The 18,768-nt window shown below is 38.7% G+C and overlaps 1 protein-coding gene across 1 annotated transcript in view; it reads left to right on the top strand.

Moving 5' to 3' along the window:
• Nucleotides 1-18,768, top strand: part of ADAMTS19 (ADAM metallopeptidase with thrombospondin type 1 motif 19) — a 137,604-nt gene that overhangs the window by 112,594 nt on the left and 6,242 nt on the right. The window contains exons 19-21 of the mRNA XM_051643675.1: nt 3,320-3,455; nt 4,415-4,619; nt 6,489-6,641. Coding sequence (XP_051499635.1) covers nt 3,320-3,455; nt 4,415-4,619; nt 6,489-6,641 — 494 coding nt within the window. The remainder of the gene's footprint in view (nt 1-3,319; nt 3,456-4,414; nt 4,620-6,488; nt 6,642-18,768) is intronic.

The following is an 18,768-nucleotide window of genomic DNA, read 5'->3' as shown; positions in this document are numbered from 1 at the left end:
AATCTCAATTAAAATACAAAGTGTATTAATATTTAAGACTCTGGTGGTCAGTCTTATATATTAATAGTAATATCCTCATTTCCGCGTGTTTGATTCCATACAATGGTAAACATACTTCAGTCTCATGCTTCCTGATTATACTAAAAGAACAGTGATAACTTCAGGAAAAGATTCAAACAAAATACAATAAGTAGTAAAAGATGGTAGTGCAGAAACAAAGTCTAGATTACCAAAGCAAATTCAGGACACAGTTTCCAAGAAGAAATACAAGTGCAATAGCTAGAACAAGAATAGAAGGTTTGTGTGCATTCCATTCTGTATTTGGAACTATGGAAGATAAACAATCTGTAAAAGACATTGTAAAGTACAGAAAAGCTGAGCCTCAGTCTCACAAATATCTACAGTTAGTAACATGAGTTGAGGATAATCCAGAACCACATGGAACAAATATTACAACATCAGATTTTAGTATGCTGATGTGATACTTTTCCTATGTTTAGGTTTATAAACCATAAAAATGTAGATTTGGAAGAACAAAACCCTATTATGGAAACAAATATTGGAACATAAATAGTGTTGCTTAAACAAAATCCTTTAAAACTACTGTTTGGAAAATGGTTATTTAAATAGATAAAAAAACACTTCAGATTTTTTTTTTTATGAATGCAATCTATAAACATCTGTTCATACCTTGTGTGATTAGGTGGACTTCATGAATACTATATTGATTTTTGATACATGTCTTCCTTCCTTACAACCTTGACAGTTGTGGTTGCTCTGATCAGCAGTTATAAAAGCTTTTGATTGAATAAGAAGGCCTGGAAACACTACTTTCTCATAACAACAGTGTAAGGAACACAGTGTTCTACCTCCTTTGACTATGTGAGCCATCGTAGTGTCATGACAGATCACTGTAGTTTCCATAAACGTTTTTTGTCGTTTAGTAAGAAAGTTTCTTCCCCAAAGTTGTTTTGTACATGGTGCTAGTAGCGTTCTCTGATTCTTAATAGTGCGTTCCTATTCACTTGGAATATTCATTATTTTTACAGTTTCTTGAAGTATTTTTAAAATCATTTGAATGTTACCACTGTCTCTCATTATTGCCCCAAGTATTTCTAAAGTTACCTATCTGGAGAAGTTTTAAAATGCAGTATGTCAGTAATTTATTCTACAATAATGCTTACATAAATATTTGAATGTTTTATTGTAATATTTATCATATTTTTCTCTTGTGATTTGCCTTCATTTTATGTTACTGTCAAAAATATCTGATTTAATACAAAATTCCATAAAAGGTATTTTTACTGCAAAAAATATGAAACATATATATATTTATAAAATAACTCCAGTCAGTGCTCGTGTTAACTATTACATTAAATTCTGGTTTCTGATGCTTCCGGCTTTGACAGACAGGCTCCAACCAACCCATAAGGGCAGGGTTTCTGTACAGAGCATGCACTAGGTCTCTGCAGGTAGTATCCAGCTTCCTAAATGATTACCCTATAGACCAGGTCAGTTATGCTGCCTCTTTAGTTCATGGGAAATAGTGCAGGCTCCTTATGGAATGCTGTGTGTGCCAATTCCCTTTAGCTGTGTGCTGGCCATGCCTGCTAGTGTACTGCTAAACCAAGCAGAACTACTAAACTTGAGCAAGACAGAAGGACAGGACATGTCATTCCTTTCCTTATTTTATATATTAATTTACAACCATATGGAATCATTGGAGTTGGAAGGCATCTCTAGACATCATCTAGTCCTACCCCTCTTCTAAAGCAGGATCACCTAGAGCACATTACACAGAACTGCACCCAGACAGGTTTTGAATGTCTCCAGAGAAGGACTTCACAAACTCTCTGGGCAGCTTGTTCCAGTGCTTTGTCACTCTCACAGTAAAGAAGTTTTTCTCAGGTTCAGATGGAACTTTCTGTGTTCTAGCTTGTGTCCATTTACCCTGAAGAGTCTGGCTCCATCCTATTTATTCCCACAGTTTAGATATTTGTAGACATTGATAAGGTCTCCTCCCCTCAGTCTTCTCCTCTCAAGGCTAAAGAGTCCTCAGCTCTCTGAACCCTTCCTTGTAAGAGAGATGCTTCAGTCCTCCTATCATCTTTGTTGCCCTCCGCTGGAATCTCTCCTGCAGTTCCCTGTCTCACTTGAATTGGGGAGCCTGGAACTAGAGACAGAACTACAGAAGTGGCTTCACTAGGGTAGAATAGAGAGAGAGGATGACCTCCCTCGACCTGCTGGACACACTCTTCATAATGTATCCCAGGCCATTTGCCTTCTTGGCATTACTGGCTCACAGTTAAATAATTGTCTACTAGGACTCCAAGATCCTTCTTCTCATGGCTACTTTCCAGCAGGTCCACCCTTAACCTATACTCATACATGGGGTTGTTTCTCCCTAGGTGCGGGACTCTACACTTGCCTTCATTAGGTTCTCCTCTGCCCAAAATGTGTAGCCTGTTCAGGTCACACTGGATGGCAGCACAGCCCTCTGGTGTATCAGTCACTCTTCCTAGTTTTATATGATTAGCAAACTTGCTGAGGGTACCCTCTGTACCCTCATCTGGGTCATTGATAAACAAAAAGCCCCTGGAAAGGGGCTTTTCACCGGAAAGGTAGTGATAGGATGAGGGGTAACCATTTTAAACTGAAAAAGGAGTGATTTAGATTAGACATCAGGAAGAAATTCTTCACCATGAGGGTAGTAAGTTACCAAAATAGGTTGCCTAGGGAGGTGTGGATGGCCCTTCCCTGGAGATGCTTAAGGCCAGGTTGGTTGATGCTTTGTGCAATCTGGTCTAGTCCCTGCAATCTGAGCTGTCCCTGCTCATAGCAGGGAAGTTGGAACCTGATGAGCTTTAAGGTCCCTTCCAACTTTAACCATTCTATAATTTTATGTTGAACCAGAGTCAGCACTGACCCCTGGGCAACACCACTGACTACAGGCCTCCAACTCAACCCTGCACCACTGATCATGGCCCTCTGAGCTCTGTCACACAGCTAGCTCTCAATCCACTTCACTGTCCACTCATCTAAACCACTTCCCTATGTAATTTTTCTGCAAGCATTTCTCAACACTGGAATCTCAGTGGTTGAGAAAGAAGCAATTATTCCAGTAAGGTTAAGGATTTGGCCTATGACTAATGTCTCTCTCAGGCCTCTGACAGCTTTGATTTCCTTATACAGGTTTTACAGTTGTTTTTGCCAAACTGTACATCAAATTGCTGTATCTGATAAAGATGCCTTTGTCCTTCCATGTTCCTGGCTTCCCCACGTGACTGCTGCTTTTTTTTTTTTTTTTTTTTTTAACTAGGTGAGAGAAAGACAACAGTCTCTTGCACAAAAATTGTGAACAAGAATGTCAGTCTTGTGGACAACAAGAGGTGCAAACATTTAACAAAACCTGAACCACAGATCCGCAAGTGCAATGAGCAGCCGTGCCAGACCAGGTAATACACTTGAGCAGATCTTTATTTGATTTGATTTGCATTACTGTTCATTTAATGGGTAGAAGTAGAGTTGTCTGATCTTTTTCTGAAACATTGTCAACTATACATTTTCAATGTTCTGTACTTTTCGATCTTATTAAATGAAACATTTTAAATGTTACTAATTAATACTCAGAGACGCTGTACTAAGAAATGTAGAAAGATACCGTGAACCTCAACATATATCTGCTACTTAATACAGTGTTAGTGATTATTACAAAACAAATATTGTTAGCTTTAAACATAAACATAATTGAAGCATATCCTTGCATAACTAGTTGTTTGATATTGTCACTTGCAGAAGTATCTTGAACTCTATCGCATTATCTTGACAGGCTGTGATTTGTAAATTGAACCTCTGGACTGATGAGAAGGAAGCCTTAGTTCAATGTTTTGTTTTCCTACAACAAATGTGTGAAAGAAAGTTGAAAGTTTTGTTAATTCTCAATTTCCTAAAAACTCTTCCTTGCAATCTAAGTCTCCTGTATTGCACTAATGCACTTCGTCAGTGGTAGAGCTGTTTGATATTTCAGGGCACATGACCATAGTCTAGACTATGCTACAAAACTTTTGGGGGAAATTATGTTCTAGAACGATTGGTCTCCAGGTGTGGGGGCTCTGCCAAGTTGAAGCAGCCTTAAACCACACAATCTGAGTTAGGACTGATTTCGAAGCACATGAAGACTGAGTTTTTCTACTTCCTCCAGCACAACAAGCCTTTCACATAGAAGTGATTCTGTCTTGCAACTGAGTATTTTCGAAGAATGCTGAACTTTACATGCATGGCCTGCACTTGACTTGTAGATGGTTGTATAGATACAGAATAACTGACAAGCTGATCAGTGATCTTTCATCTTTAAAATGTTTATTTTTGAGTTTTCCTGATACCTTGTTACTGCATTGCCTGTATCTCTTTGCAGATGGATGATGACAGAATGGACTCCATGCTCAAGGACATGTGGAAAAGGAACTCAGAACAGACAAGTAGCCTGCACACAGCAGCTTAGAAATGGGACCCTGATCAGAGCTAGGGAGAGGGATTGCCCTGGGCCAAAGCCCACTTTTGCACAGCGCTGTGAAGGCCAGGACTGCATGACTGTGTGGGAGGCAGGAGTCTGGTCCGAGGTGCTGCATTTATTTATACTAATAGTCCATAGTGATTATTGATGCCTTACTGTTTTCTGGGAATATTATTTTTTCAGCAGCAAATGGTGCAGCTCAGCCTAATGATTTTCACGGTTTTTTGTGCAGTGATTTGGCCATTGAATCAGGGACCAGGAAAACCAGCTGTGTAGAACTACATTTTACCTAGTTAATGTCCTGGAACAGTTTCTTTTGGCCAGTTTTAAAGCATGTATAATCAAGTCTATCTTGACTCTCGTAGTGGGTAATGAGGTGCAAATGGAATTAAGGCCATTATTTATCAGCTACCAGACCTTGGAGCAGGAGCATCTCTGACAAACTTTTGTACCATGGCATGTTGATAAGCATGGTTGCTTCCATTCTGCTTCAGAGAGGCTATGAAAGAAGCTGCTAGCAAAGGAAATTTTGTTCCCTTTCTTTCTCTTCTTACCTCTTTTTCTTCCAAGAACAGGACAAGCAGTGATCAAAAGGGCTTTTAAATAACACAATTTTGCACAATTTGCATTCGGAAGCATTGCTGCAATACGTAATTATTAGTAAAAAAGCTGTATTAAATTAAGATACTTTAGTGTACATGTCCCTTTGTCTGTCTTCTTCTAAAAAGCTGTACCAAAGTAATTGGCTGTGGAGAAGAAGGGTATTGTTATCATTGCCATCTGGACAAGCTGCAAGGGTTTTGTGAAGCTTCTCCCTCCACTGGAAGAGCAAAGGCAATTCTGATTGCCTTGTGTACCAGAAGCTGTGCTTATGGGTTCCTCCAGTTTCAAAACATGAATAGCAGCTTCTGAATGTGTGTGCAGTCCCTTCTTTGGGCTTCCTTGCCTAGCAGCCCCCCTTGATCCCTAGGGAAGAGTGAGCTAAGACATAGGGAATATTTTCAAAGATGAAAAGCAGATGCTAAAGCAGAGATAAGAGAAGAAAATAACAGCAGTTCCTGGTTTGATACACAGAGCTTTATAATGCAAGGGCTAGCTGTGAGAAGTAGTTATTAACAAAGGTGCAAGAAAGAAACCAAGATTGTTTAGCTGGTTTGTTTTCCTTGACAGATGAAGAATAAGTGTGCATGTTTTCTGTTGGAAATAACAAATGTGTTTTGAAAAGTGGAGTGTTTCCTAAGGCCATTCCTACTATCACTATTATATTTTAAGTCAACCGTTACTGCAGTTATAATCAGCTTGGCTCAGGAGTGTTTTTAGCTGCAAGCAGTGAGATGATAAAGTTTTGAAAAGGAAATGGCATAATTTTGGCAGTGTACATGGGAATGGTGCAAGAAAACACAGATTAAGGCCTTCTGTGCAATAGGAGTTTTCAAATGCTGTGTATACACTGACTTTGAATTTTCAAACACAGTCTGTATTCTTGTGTAATTTTAGAATTATTACTTTCACATTTTAACTTTTTTCTCTCCAAAAAAGGTCTATTAGACACTAGAGAGTTTTTCTGAAGTTAGTCCATACCTTATTCTTACTCTTATAAACATTTAGAATTTCTTTAATTGTATTTCCTTTCATTTGTAGAACAAAGCTTACCTAATATATTCAGTATAACACTGCATTCACTTCATCATGACTTTTCAAATGTTTTCTTGTCAAAAAGCTTAGTTTTTCCTTAATCTAGTAAGATTTTTTATCTAATTATATCTTTTTAGCTGAAAATGCAGCAATTATCATTCTTCCCCATAAGACATTTTGGTTCATTTGTTAGTTTTGAACAAATCCAGTGTCTATGCAATTGCAGATTGGAAGTCAGGAAGTCTTGAAATATTTGTTAGCCTGGAAGAGGTCATTAGCAGGTAGTAAAATGGGCAACTCTCATTTTTTTAGAAACCTGAAAAACATCTTTTTCTAACAGTGCTCTGTGAAGTGTGGTAAGGGAATACGGCATCGGACTGTGAGGTGCACGAATCCTCGCAAGAAATGTGTCTTGTCTACAAGACCTAAAGAAGCAGAGGACTGTGAGGACTATTCCAAATGTTACATCTGGAGAATGGGAGACTGGTCTAAGGTAAGGCATCCTTGACTAGTGTCCCACAGTATAATACATTTTGTAGTGATACTGAGACCACTATACAAATAAAAATTAGAAAGGATGAGATGAATCTTCAGTATCAGGTAATTCTGGTATAAATTTACTGTTCTAAGTAGGCAGGCAAACAACTTTAGAAACTGCATCTCACTCTAATCTCACAGTATGCACATTTCACAGCATTTACACATCTTTTAAATTTGTTTCCACTAAGTTATACCCTCCAGCCTTAAAAGGAAGCACCTTTAGCTTGTTAAATTTCCACATAGCTCATTTAATATCTACAAAGCATCTATTACTGTCTATATTTGAACACTTGATGTAGTACATTATTTCCTTGGCATCTGGGTTCTGATTTCAGTGAAATACGTAAGCATAGGCCAAACTGTGGCAGAAAATATGGGACAGATCTGTGATTGAGTGTGTTACTGGATTGGAACCTTCTACATCTGATACATATTAGAATATCCAAAAACATGCTGAAACACTCAAATTTCAGGTTTTCTCTTGCTGTATTACAGACCACACTGTAGCAGCAAGATTGTAATCTTTTTTCCCTCTTGCTTCTCTTCATAACTTTGCACACAACACTTCTACTTTCAGTGCCGAACATTATTGCAGCAATTTTTAATGCGCTTGTATGGAGAAGTATTTAATCTATTTTTAGTTGTCTTTTATGTGATGTAACAGCTGGAAACAAGGACTAAAGCCAGCAGTGTATGACCAGACAGCCTTCCAAAAATTAGCTGCAAGTATTCTGTGGGCAACTAGTGTTTTGCAGAATTCCGCTTCAAAGCTTCCATTTTGGGGGTACAAATTGTGACTATCACATTACTATTTCTTACATTTTCTTTACTTTTTCACATTTAAAGGACGAAGAATAGTATCAAATTATTCTTTTAATATATATATAGTGGTGATCATTTAATATATTTGGAAATATTTTGGAAAATCTAGAAGATAACTCCCCTTACCTCAGTTACTTCAAAAGTACGAAGTAGCAAAACCATTATTTTTTTAAACAACAGAAGCAACTAACCTTCATTAACAGGGTTACTTATACAAGAGATGTGTTTGGCAAGAAAGTTTAGTATTTGCATTTCCATCCCACAGAACAGTAAAACCCTGCATAATTTAGCACTAGTGCCAGCAGGGAGTAGCCTATGGAGAAATTGCCATCTCCTTTCTTAGCTGAATCAGTCATTCACATTGGGGTTGCTGAAGCTACGTGGGGATGCTCAGACAGTTACACTGTGTTGCCAGTGCCCTCTGGAGAAAAGAAGAGCTTTATTCTCTAATTCAGTACTTTTCACAAACATCCATGTTATAGATTAATGTATAAAGAACTTACTTCTTCCTGTTTAAAATCTACTGACATCTTGTATGTTCTGCTTTCCTTCTACAGTCAAAGCTGTAACATTCACCTAAATTGTACTTTGAACTTCAAAATTAGGAGATGAGGAAATACTTCATATGGAATTGACAAAATGTTTTTAATGGTTAACATACAGCTTGACTGTGACTTGTGCAGCTGAGATTTTCCAATATTTATTTTAAAAATAGGTACTTCAATTTCTCTACACAGATGTGAGTTCAGTTGAAGATATACTTGGAGTCTTTTTTTTTTTCCTCATTACTGTTCTGTTCCATTGCTAAGGTACATAGCAACATGGAGTGTACATAGGTCTGCAATGGGGCAAACAAATGGAAAGCTCAGATAAATGTTAAACTTTGCTCACTGTTTGTTTATAACTCAGAGATTCAGTACAGCCTTCTGTGTTCACTGTTTTTACTCTTCAGAGTTGCTCCTGACATTGCCAGAAGGCTGTTCTTTTGAGCAGAGCCAAGTTTCCTCAAGCTAATGCCACGACTTGGCTTGAAAAATTTAAGTGACGCTTCTCACACATTGAAACAAGAGGCTTAATGTGATCCTTATTGGCTGTGCTGCTGTCCTTGAACTCCTAATTCATAATTTTAAATGAAGCTTAAATTGCACTATTACTGTAAAAATAACATTCTTAATAATCACAGTAATGCTGTAATGGAGTTAATTTGTTTTAGAGGGTACAGTCATACAGAGATCAAATTATTTTTCTGCTCAATATTTTAAGATTAATACCAAGATCAAAGAAAATTTGACCAAAATTGCAAGCTCCAGTAGGTCACCAAAGACATCCATCCTTCTAAAACTCTGACTTAATTTAAAAGTGTGCTGTATAAAAGTGTGCTATATATGCAGTATTGTGCTCCATAATAGCTCTTAAGTTGGCAGGGTGTCTGAGCACACTAAACATAGTTGTTCTTAACAACAGTTGGGGTCTGAACCTTCCCTCATGAGGAAGATTAGTATGATGAGAAAGTAAAGAGTAAAGGTTCAAACTGAGCATTTGGACATTACCTAGCAACATTGCCTATTACACTCTTTTCCCAGTGAGTGCCTTCCTTTAAATACGATACTTAGCAGTGTAAAAGTTACCTTCAAATGAGGAAAGGTCACTGAATCTTCAGAACACTGGTGGAATAAATGATTAATTTTATGATTAATTTTGGAAAGGAGAATAATTTGAAGACTGGATTTTTAAAATAATAATTAAAACCTTAAATTTTATATGGTATGATACCAGAAACTTTTGGACAGATTTAGCAGGGGATAATAGGATTGTAAGAATAGGCAATAGCATAGAATTTAAGAGAAGTCATTTATGAGATGTGAAGAAATATAAAGTATCTCTCCAGAGAATACAAATTATGTAAGTTTTAAAATCATCTTTGACTATACACAATGAAGAATATATATATATAGAATGGCAAGAATATTTTTCAAGTATTCTTTAAAATTAAAAATTGCTTCAGCTCCCGAAAATAAAGCTGAAATGCTTTCCTGAGAACTTGATTGGTCAAACAAGATACTATCAACTGGAAACATTCTTTGAATGGCTTTTTTTGGACCAACTAGATGAAAAGCCTCCTAAAATTTTAGAGTAATACAAAGGTATGGCTTTAGGGAGAAAGTTTGGTTAAAATATTAAACATGATGGCATTTACTGAACATCTTCTCAAAGAGAAAATCATACGTGTACGTTTGTGTTGCAACATTAAACTTTGATACTGGATCTAATATTTTAAAAAGTAGTTCAGGGTTAACCTCAAGGGAAAAATAATTCCATTTGAAACTAGAAAACTAAAATTAGAAAAACGAAACCGAACAAAGAACTGAAAAAGAAACCCAAAAACCAAACCAAACAAACCTGAACACCTTAGCTGTAGAGTTAGAAGTACAATTAGGATGCCTTTGAATAACTGTTAAGTGTTTCTGCTACAGAGAAGACAGCAGGAACTCACTTGTGTTGAGGCTTGCTCAATGCTCTTTCAACATTTGGACATTGTGAGCTATTGGAGGAAACAAGGCCAGGAAAGGGATATAAGTTCACACCTAGCAGATGTGTCATACACCTACAAAGGCAGAAGCCACAGAGGCTATCAGTAGCAGCTTCCCATCACCTCCTTTGCCACCACCACTGTTTTCCAAGCCATTGTAGTGCGTTCTAGATCAGGCTGAATACCAGTTCCCAAATTTTTCTGGTTAAGAGCCTTATAGCATCAGGCCAGGCGTTACTGCTGCAGGGGACTTACAAATGCACACATATGCTTATAAACATAGATTTAAATCAGTAAAAAACTTCATTGGGAATGCTGAATAGGAACGATGACCTATATCCAGGTCTTCACCATGAGCTTTTCCAGAAATGCCTACCAATTTTTGTTGAGGGCTTCTGGGATCTTTGAGCAATGAGTCTTCTGGAAGGGTGATGCACAATGTAGCAGGCAGATAAATGGTGCTTTACCGGATAAACCTTTAACATTCTGCTACAAAACCGTTGCAATGCAGAACTTCATAGTTGTACTAGCAGGCTGCAGATCATCAGAGTTTCAGTGTCCCAAGGAGCTATGCTGGATTTATGTGCGAAAAATACCATCACATAACTTTACAAGTAAGTAAGTGGAAAAGGAGCTAATGAAATTAGGAGTAACATTAGATGGCAAGGTGGGGGACAGGACAAACAATATCAGCAACTTCTGTTTTATCTTCTCAGAATTTCACTTAACTGAAATTAGCATATTGTGTCTAGGTACAGCCCATTCTATGTAAGGATCTCAAGCTGTAATAAATTATTATATGCCTAAGTCAACACTGTTAGACTATCTCAGTATACAAACAGGAAAACTGCAGTTTGCCTGACTTTCCCTGGCTGGACCCACAGTATAGAGGAGAATACCAGGCCCCTGACATTTTGAACCACATACTTTTTTTGTCTTTTCAGCATAGGCTTTTTCTGTATGTTCACTATTCTAATTTCTGTCTTGATATTCTTTCATACTTTTAATTAGTGATACACTCTGGGAAAATAGTTTCATTATTCTGTTCATGATATTGCCTAGATTTTTTCTCTGATAGCTGACAAATTATTCCAAAGCTTTCAGTGTGTACAGGATAATTCAGTTACTCAGTCCAGTGCTGAGACTGAGTCCAGTATGCATTCTTTCACCTGAGGTATCTCCATCTCTAAGATAATTTCTCTCTCTTTCCAAATGTTTTCCTCAGCATCCCTGATTGTATCATCTGCCAATGAGTAAATCATCTAGCTGGTTCACTTGGGTTCTTCTAGAATTCTATTCTTGTGGAATCTAATTTATTTTGTTGTTGTTGTTGTTGTAAAGCTTTTTCTTTCATACATATTTTAATCTTATATTTTATGCAGTTAGCTTAGATAATACTACTTCAGATGTTCATTATTGCAATAAACCTGATCTTCTATGAAGTCCTCATTTTTTCACAAAATTATTTATTGTTTTCTATGTTTTGTTTTAATCTGTGTGATTCTCACTTTCTGCAATTTTCTAATAGCTGGTAACTAGTCACTAGCAGAAAATACTTTAAAAATATAGTTATAATTTATTCTTGAAAATGTAATTTGAAAAAAATTTTCAAAGTATAGTCTTTGTTTTTTGACAGGCAAGACAGAATATGAATTGCTACTAACATTATTAATTTACCAGTTTCAAAGAATTACAGGCAATATTACATATTCTTAAATACTGTAAGAAATACCAATTTTCTGCTTTATCTGTGCAGTTTCAGTCTGTTGTTCATAGATCTATATTTAATCTCCAGGGTTCCTTAACTAATCTTGCCATAAATACTTCAGAATCACAGAATGACAGAATTGTTCTGGTTGGAAAAGCCCTTTCAGATTATCTAGTCCAGCTGTAACCTAACTCTACCAACCATTAACCTAACTTTACAAAGTCCAATGCTTAAATTATGTTTCACATTTTTTTGCTTTGAAATGGGCAAAAGATCATTACTGATGAGAGAACAATGCTGTTACCTTTCTTGATTTGGGGGTAAATGAGGGGCTGTAATAGTCTGGGTTTTTTATAGATCAGGACTCCAGATTGTCATATATGGAATTTTTGCAGTTTAATGCTGATGTTTAGTCTTCACTATGAACTTTTCAGGAACCTTTATCTTAGCAGGTTGTTGTTTGGCTTGTTTTGCTTTTTTAATTTTAATATCATAACTGGATTTCTATTTGTGGAGGAAAGGAAAACCTTAATGATAAAAGCTTTTAAGTCAGTATAAAGTTGGAGAAAGAATCCACCAGAAAAAAAAACTACCCTTACCTTTTGCTCTTTTTCTGCTTCCAGAGGAATCGAAATATGTTTATCATGTTAGAAAACTCTTTAGACTTGCAAGAAATTTTCACTTCAAAATTCAGCAGACTTCTACCCTTCCTTGCATAGGCTGGTAAGAAGTACAGTGCAGCATCAGCCTTCTATGACCCTGACAATAGTCTCTTCCCACTAGTACTTCTTTAAGCAGGCTGCATAAGTAAATTAGTAAGTCCAACTGTCCTAACAAACTGATTTCATTGGGACAATCAAGGTTTTTAAATAACGAAGTGTATGACTGTGTTTCATCAGTTCATCCAATAAAGAAGTTGGGGAACTGAACCTGAGTTTCAAATATCATAGAATTGTATAATGGTTTGGGTTGGAAGGGACCTTAAAGATCATCTGGTTACAAGAGAGGTTGACACGATGGGCTGAGGCCAATTGCCAGGGGTTTTAACAAGGCCAAGTGTCGAGTCCTGCATTTCGGTCACGGCAACCCCAGGTAACACTGCATACTTCAGGATGAGTGGCTGGAAAGCCTGTAAAAGTCCCTCTGGATATCATACCTTCCCTTCAGTATGTTGACCATACCTCAAAGCTTCATTTCATTGGCATACTTGCTGAGGGTGCTCTCAGTCCTATTGTCAATGTCACTGACTTAGATGTTAAAACAACCCCGGTCCCAGTATCAGCCCCATTCCCAGTAACAGCCCCGGAGGAATGCCACTCTTCATGTGCTCAGAAGAGCACAGGAGCTCAGAAGAGCTCATCTTTGTACTTCTCCCAGGCTACCTGTCCTTGCTTCCACCCTCTATAGGCTTCCTTTTTGTGTTTGAATTGGTCCAGGAATTTATCCATGCAGGTTTCCTGATGTGCCCACTTTACCTCCTCTTTCATAGAATCATAAACTGATTTGGGTTGGAAGGCACCTTAAAGATCATCTAGTTCCAACCGCCCTGCATGGGCAGGGGCACCTTCCACTAGACCAGGTTTCTCCAGGCCCCATCCAACCTGGCCTTGAACACCTCCAGGGAGTGAGCAACCACAACCTCCCTGAGCAACCTGTTCTGATGTCTCACCACCCTCATAGTGAAGAATTTCTTATTAATATCTAACTAAGTCTACCCTCCTCCAGCTTAAAATCATTACCCCTCACCCTGTCACTACATGCCCTTGCTTGTTGGTATGCAGTGCTCCTCAGCTTGGAAGAGATGATCCTTGAATATTAACCAGCTTTCTTGGGCTCCTTCAGGACTTTATCACATGGTACTCTACCAGTCATGTTGCTAAAGAAGCCAAAGGCTGCTCTCCTGAAGTCCAGGGTAGTGAGCTTGCTCCTCTCTGCCCTAAGGATCTTGATCTCCACCATTTCATGGTTGCTGCAACCAAGGCTGCCTTTAAGCTTTACACTCCCCATCAGCCCCTCTTGTTGGTGACAAAAACGTCTAGGCAGGCAGGCAAGAAGGCAGGAAGGCAGGGCAGGCAGGCAGGGCAGGCAGAAAGGAAGGAGGGAAGGAGGGAAGGAGGGAAGGAGGGAAGGAGGGAAGGAAGGAAGGAAGGAAGGAAGGAAGGAAGGAAGGAAGGAAGGAAGGAAGGAAGGAAGGAAGGAAGGAAGGAAGGAAGGAAGGAAGGAAGGAAGGAAGGAAGGAAGGAAGGAAGGAAGGAAGGAAGGAAGGAAGGAAGGAAGGAAGGAAGGAAGGAAGGAAGGAAGGAAGGAAGGAAGGAAGGAAGGAGAAGGATAAAAATAAAAATAAATAACAACAACTAAACTTTGCTAAAATTTGGCAAAACCAACAGCAGATTTTTTTCAGCTTAACTTAGCACAAGTTCTGAGTTTTATATTTGGATTTCACATTCTGAGGTGTTGGGTGTGTCAGAAATGAGAGAGACAGAAAGACCTTCCTAGAAGTGATGCATGGGAGAAGTCAGACTCCATCTTATGTTTAGATCCCTTAAGTCTCTCTTTTTGTATTAGTTACACTATTCACAGATGCATTTACAAAACAACAACAACAACAACAAAAAGCTTCTTAATGGCAGATTATTTGCTTTTATTTAGTAACCTTTTAATTTAGTAACCTTTACAACAGTAAAGGTTGAAACCAAATACATCACTGTATCTACCTGCCTTCAAAAGCAAACTTCATAAAAATACAAGATACACAAAAGGGTTGCAAGCATGTCAGCAAATATGAATCAGTTGCTAAAGTTTGTTTGCTATCCTTGTTTCACATTAGCTTTATGAAAAGGTTGAAAGTGCTTAAATGCTGGAACTGATGAACCTGTATATAAATGATTTTGAGTGCTCTGCTACTAATTTCCAGTAGAACACATCACTGTGTTTCCTTACGAGCACATCACTCTCCACTTTAAATGCTACTTAGACTTGTAAAAACCTTTTATTCAATTATCCATTTATTCTTGAACATAAATTATCTAAGTTAATTCTATTAGTATTGTCAAAGACTGGGTTTTTTTGTTGTGAATTGTATCATCCTCTGCAGTGATTGCCTGTTGTCTTGGCAGAAAGATGCATTTTGATTGTCACTGTCTGCCAGTTACAATTTTTCCTTAGTTTAGGAATTCCTATTTCTAATGAAGGCCATCTGGAAGCAGCTGAGGCATAACAGCACCTTCCCCAGCTGTTGGCCTTGGGAATATGTATTCTCTCCAGAATATATATCTTTGGCAGGGAACAGAAAGAAGGAATCTTGGGTAATGGCTCTGCATTCCAAGTATAAGGATTGTTATATTTTACCCCAAGGCTTCTGTCCTTGAAATTACATCTACAAGAAGTTCAAAAGTAGGACAACATTCAAACAGAGTGGGTAGATTTTATTTGAAAGAAAATAAAACTCTTTTAAAAAACGATATATATTTATTTAAAAGAGCAGTGAGGCTGGTGAAGTGACTAGAGGGAAAGTCTTATAGGGATAGACTGAGGGAGCTGGGATTGTTTAGCCTGGAGAAGACCAGACTCAGGGGGGACCTTGTCACTCTCTACAACTACCTGAAGGCAGGTTGTAGTCAGGTGGGGGCTGGGCTCTTTCCAGGCAACTAGCAACAAGACAAGAGACGAGCATGACTGAGTTGAGACCTGCTGCTTAAACTAAAAGGCAAGATGAAATTAAACAGGCAGTGGAAGCAGGGACAGGTATCCTGGGAAGAGTGTAGAGACATTGCCCTGTTGTGTAGGGACAAGGTCAGGAAAGCCAAGGTGCAGCTGGAGCTGAACTTGGCAAGGGATGTAAAGAAAAACAAGAAGGACTTCTACAGGTGTGTAAACCAGAAATGGAAGGTTAAAGGAAGCGTACCCACCTGATGAGCAATAGTGGTCAACTAGTAACAACAGATGAGGAGAAGGCTGAGATTCTCAACAATTTTTTTGCCTAGGTCTTCAGTGGCAACCCTTCTCCTTGTGGCTCTCAAGTTCACAGGACAGAGACCACAAGACAAAGTCTTTCCCACCATAAACAAAGACAAAGTTCGTTACCATCTGAGGAACCTGAACATACACAAGTCCATGGAACCTGATGAGGTCCGTCCCAGAGCCCTGAAGGAATTGGCTGATGTAGTTGCCCAGCTGCTCTCCCTGATATTTGAAAAGTCATGGCAGACATGGCAGACAAGTGAAGCCCTTAGTGATTGAAAAAAGGTACACATTACATCCATTTTTAAAAAGGGAAGAAAGGAGGACCCTGGAAACTATTGACCTGTCAGCCTCGGCTCTATGCCTGGGAAGATTATGGAACAGATCCTCCTAGAAGACATGCTAAAGCACATGGAGGACAGGGAGGTGATTCAGGACAGCCAGCACGGCTTCCCTAGGGGAACCAGCCTAGTGGCTTTCTACAGTGGAGTGACTGCATCAGTAGACAAGGGAAGACCTATGGATGTCATCTGTGTGAAAGTCTGCAAGGCCTTTGACACAGTCACCCACAACATCCTTCTCTCTAAGTTGGAGAGATGGGGGCTTCATAGGTGGACTGTTCAGTGGATAAGGAATTGGCTGGATGGTTGCTCCCAGAGAGTAGTGGTCAGTTGCTCAGTGTCCAGAGAGAAAACGGTGACAAGTGGTGTCCCTCAGGGGTCTGTACTGAGACCAGAGTTATTATCTTCATTAATGATATTGACAGTGGCAGTGAGAGCACCCTCAGCAAGTTGCTGATGACACCAAGCTGGGTGGTGTGGTGGATATGTCAGAGGGATGGGATGCCTTCCAGATGGACCTGGGGATACTAGTGGATGAAAAGCTGGACATGAAACACCAATGCGCAAGTGCAGCCCAGAAGACCAACCAAGGCTGCATCAAAAGAAGTTTGGCCAGCAGATCGAGAGAGATGCTTCTCCCTCTCTATTCTGCCCTGGTGAAACCTCACCTGGAGCACTGCATCCAGCTCTGGAGCCCCCAACACAAGAAGGATGTGGACCTGTTGGAGCATGTTCAGAGGAGGGCCACAAAAATTATCAGAGGCCTGGAACACCGCTCTTATGAAGACAGACTGAGAGAGTCGGGGTTATTCAGCCTGAAGAAGAGAAAACTCTGGGGGAACCTTATAGCAACCTTCCAATACCTGAAAGGGGCCTATAACATGCTGGGGAAGAATTACTCACAAGGGCATGTAGCTATAGGAGAGGGGGCAATAGCCTTAAACTATAGTAGGGTAGATTTAGGTAGGAAATTAGGGAGAATTTCTTTACAGTTAGGGTAGTGGATCACTGAAGCAGGTTGCCTGAAGAGGTGATGGAGGCCCCATCCCTGGAGACCAGGCTTGATGAGGCTCTGAGCAGTCTGTTCTAGTGTGAGATGTCCCTGCTTACTGTAGGGGGTTTGGACTAGATGACCTTCATATGTCCCTTCCAATCCAATACATTCTATGATTTTGCATGCAGAAAAATTAGTATGACAGTGAGGATCAGAGCTATTGCTGAGTTGTATCTAGGTGGTTTGCAGAAGTTGACATGTTTCCTAATGAAACTAGGCCAAGTCCATACCTTTTCAGTGTCAAAAATAAAAATATTATTAATGCCTTTTATCCTGCAATATGCAGTGTCTGCTTTCAGTTATAGCAGCAGTTGGCTAGCGTGTATGCAGCACAAATTCTGGTTTAAGACCACTTAATGGAGACAAACAGAAATTGCACTGTTTGTCTGTGTAGCTAACAAATGCACTGCTAAATGCCATACCTGATGTGTGTTTTCCCCATTTCAAACTGTTTCATCCTGCTCTGAATATGAGATAATTTAGATATGTGAAAGAGATACTGTTTCTCAGTAGCATTCTTAATTCTGAAATCAGTCACCACTGCTGCTGCTGCTGTGTGGACACAGAAGACCACAGCTTGAATATCAAATCCCTGGTTGGTTTTAAAACACTAATGGTTCAGAAAAAACTCTCTTTACATGTAAACTGATCAGGCTGGCTTTTAAATTTTTGGATTGCAAATCAACGTGCTAGCCCTGCCTCTTCACAGTTTTCCCCAGACATCATACAAGATTTAATGGAAGTAATCAGTTTTATAAAATAAGACTAAATATAAAGTTAAAAATAAGTACATTTCTGTGAAAAGAAGATAAACCCAAAGGCAATTTTCGTATTTCCTGTTTTGCCATTTATGTCCTGTATTAACTGAGACATTTAATTTCATCATCCTTTAGTGTCAGTTTCTTCCTCTAAAGTTTGTATGTTCATAAGTAGGTCATGTAAGATTAAAATTACTTATTTGCAAGAGGTACACATCTTTTAATAGAAAACAATATTGAAATGCTGCATAATGTTCTTTGAAATATCTCACAAAGACCAGTAGTGACTCAGTCATTAAAAGGAAGTTAATTCACCAATTAAGTTTTTAATGCCAAAATCTTGCCATGTACTGCATAGAAACTCAGGGCCTAAACACTCATTAGTGAGAGAAAGCTGTTTGGTTGTTGCATATTGTCTCAGTTGCAGTCACAAGAAATGTTCAGGCCAGAGATCTTTTGATATTGAGAAATTGTGAATGCAGCCAGAGCGCTCTCCACAAAGCCACCTGCATGCATGAATTATTATGCATTATCAATTAGTAGATAAACCACTGAATTCCATTTTGTCAGCCGAAGTCTAGTGTTTTCAAATCCCATTCTCCTCTCCAGTACTCCAGATGGCTAGGCTGCACTTACTTATTTTATGATAACCAAAAGTTAAGTGCAGAAAAATTATTTTAGGAGATCTTGTGTACCAGATCCACCTGCCTTTTCTGTCCTGCTCCTCTGTAGCTGATAGAAGAAGATATATAGATACTACAAGCTCACATGTACTTGACTTTGTTTAATAAACATGCAGGTGTCCTACTAAAGGGGAAAAAATACAATAGTCTGTGAAAAATTACTCTAAATTAAGGTCATTGTGATAATCTTTCAATATTACCTTAATCATATTACCTTCATGGTC

Source organism: Apus apus, chromosome Z (genome assembly GCF_020740795.1).
Source record: "Apus apus isolate bApuApu2 chromosome Z, bApuApu2.pri.cur, whole genome shotgun sequence".
Classification (NCBI taxonomy): Eukaryota; Metazoa; Chordata; class Aves; order Apodiformes; family Apodidae; genus Apus; species Apus apus.
The sequence above is the reverse complement of the archived record's forward strand: the minus strand, read 5'-3'. Positions and strand labels throughout refer to the sequence as shown.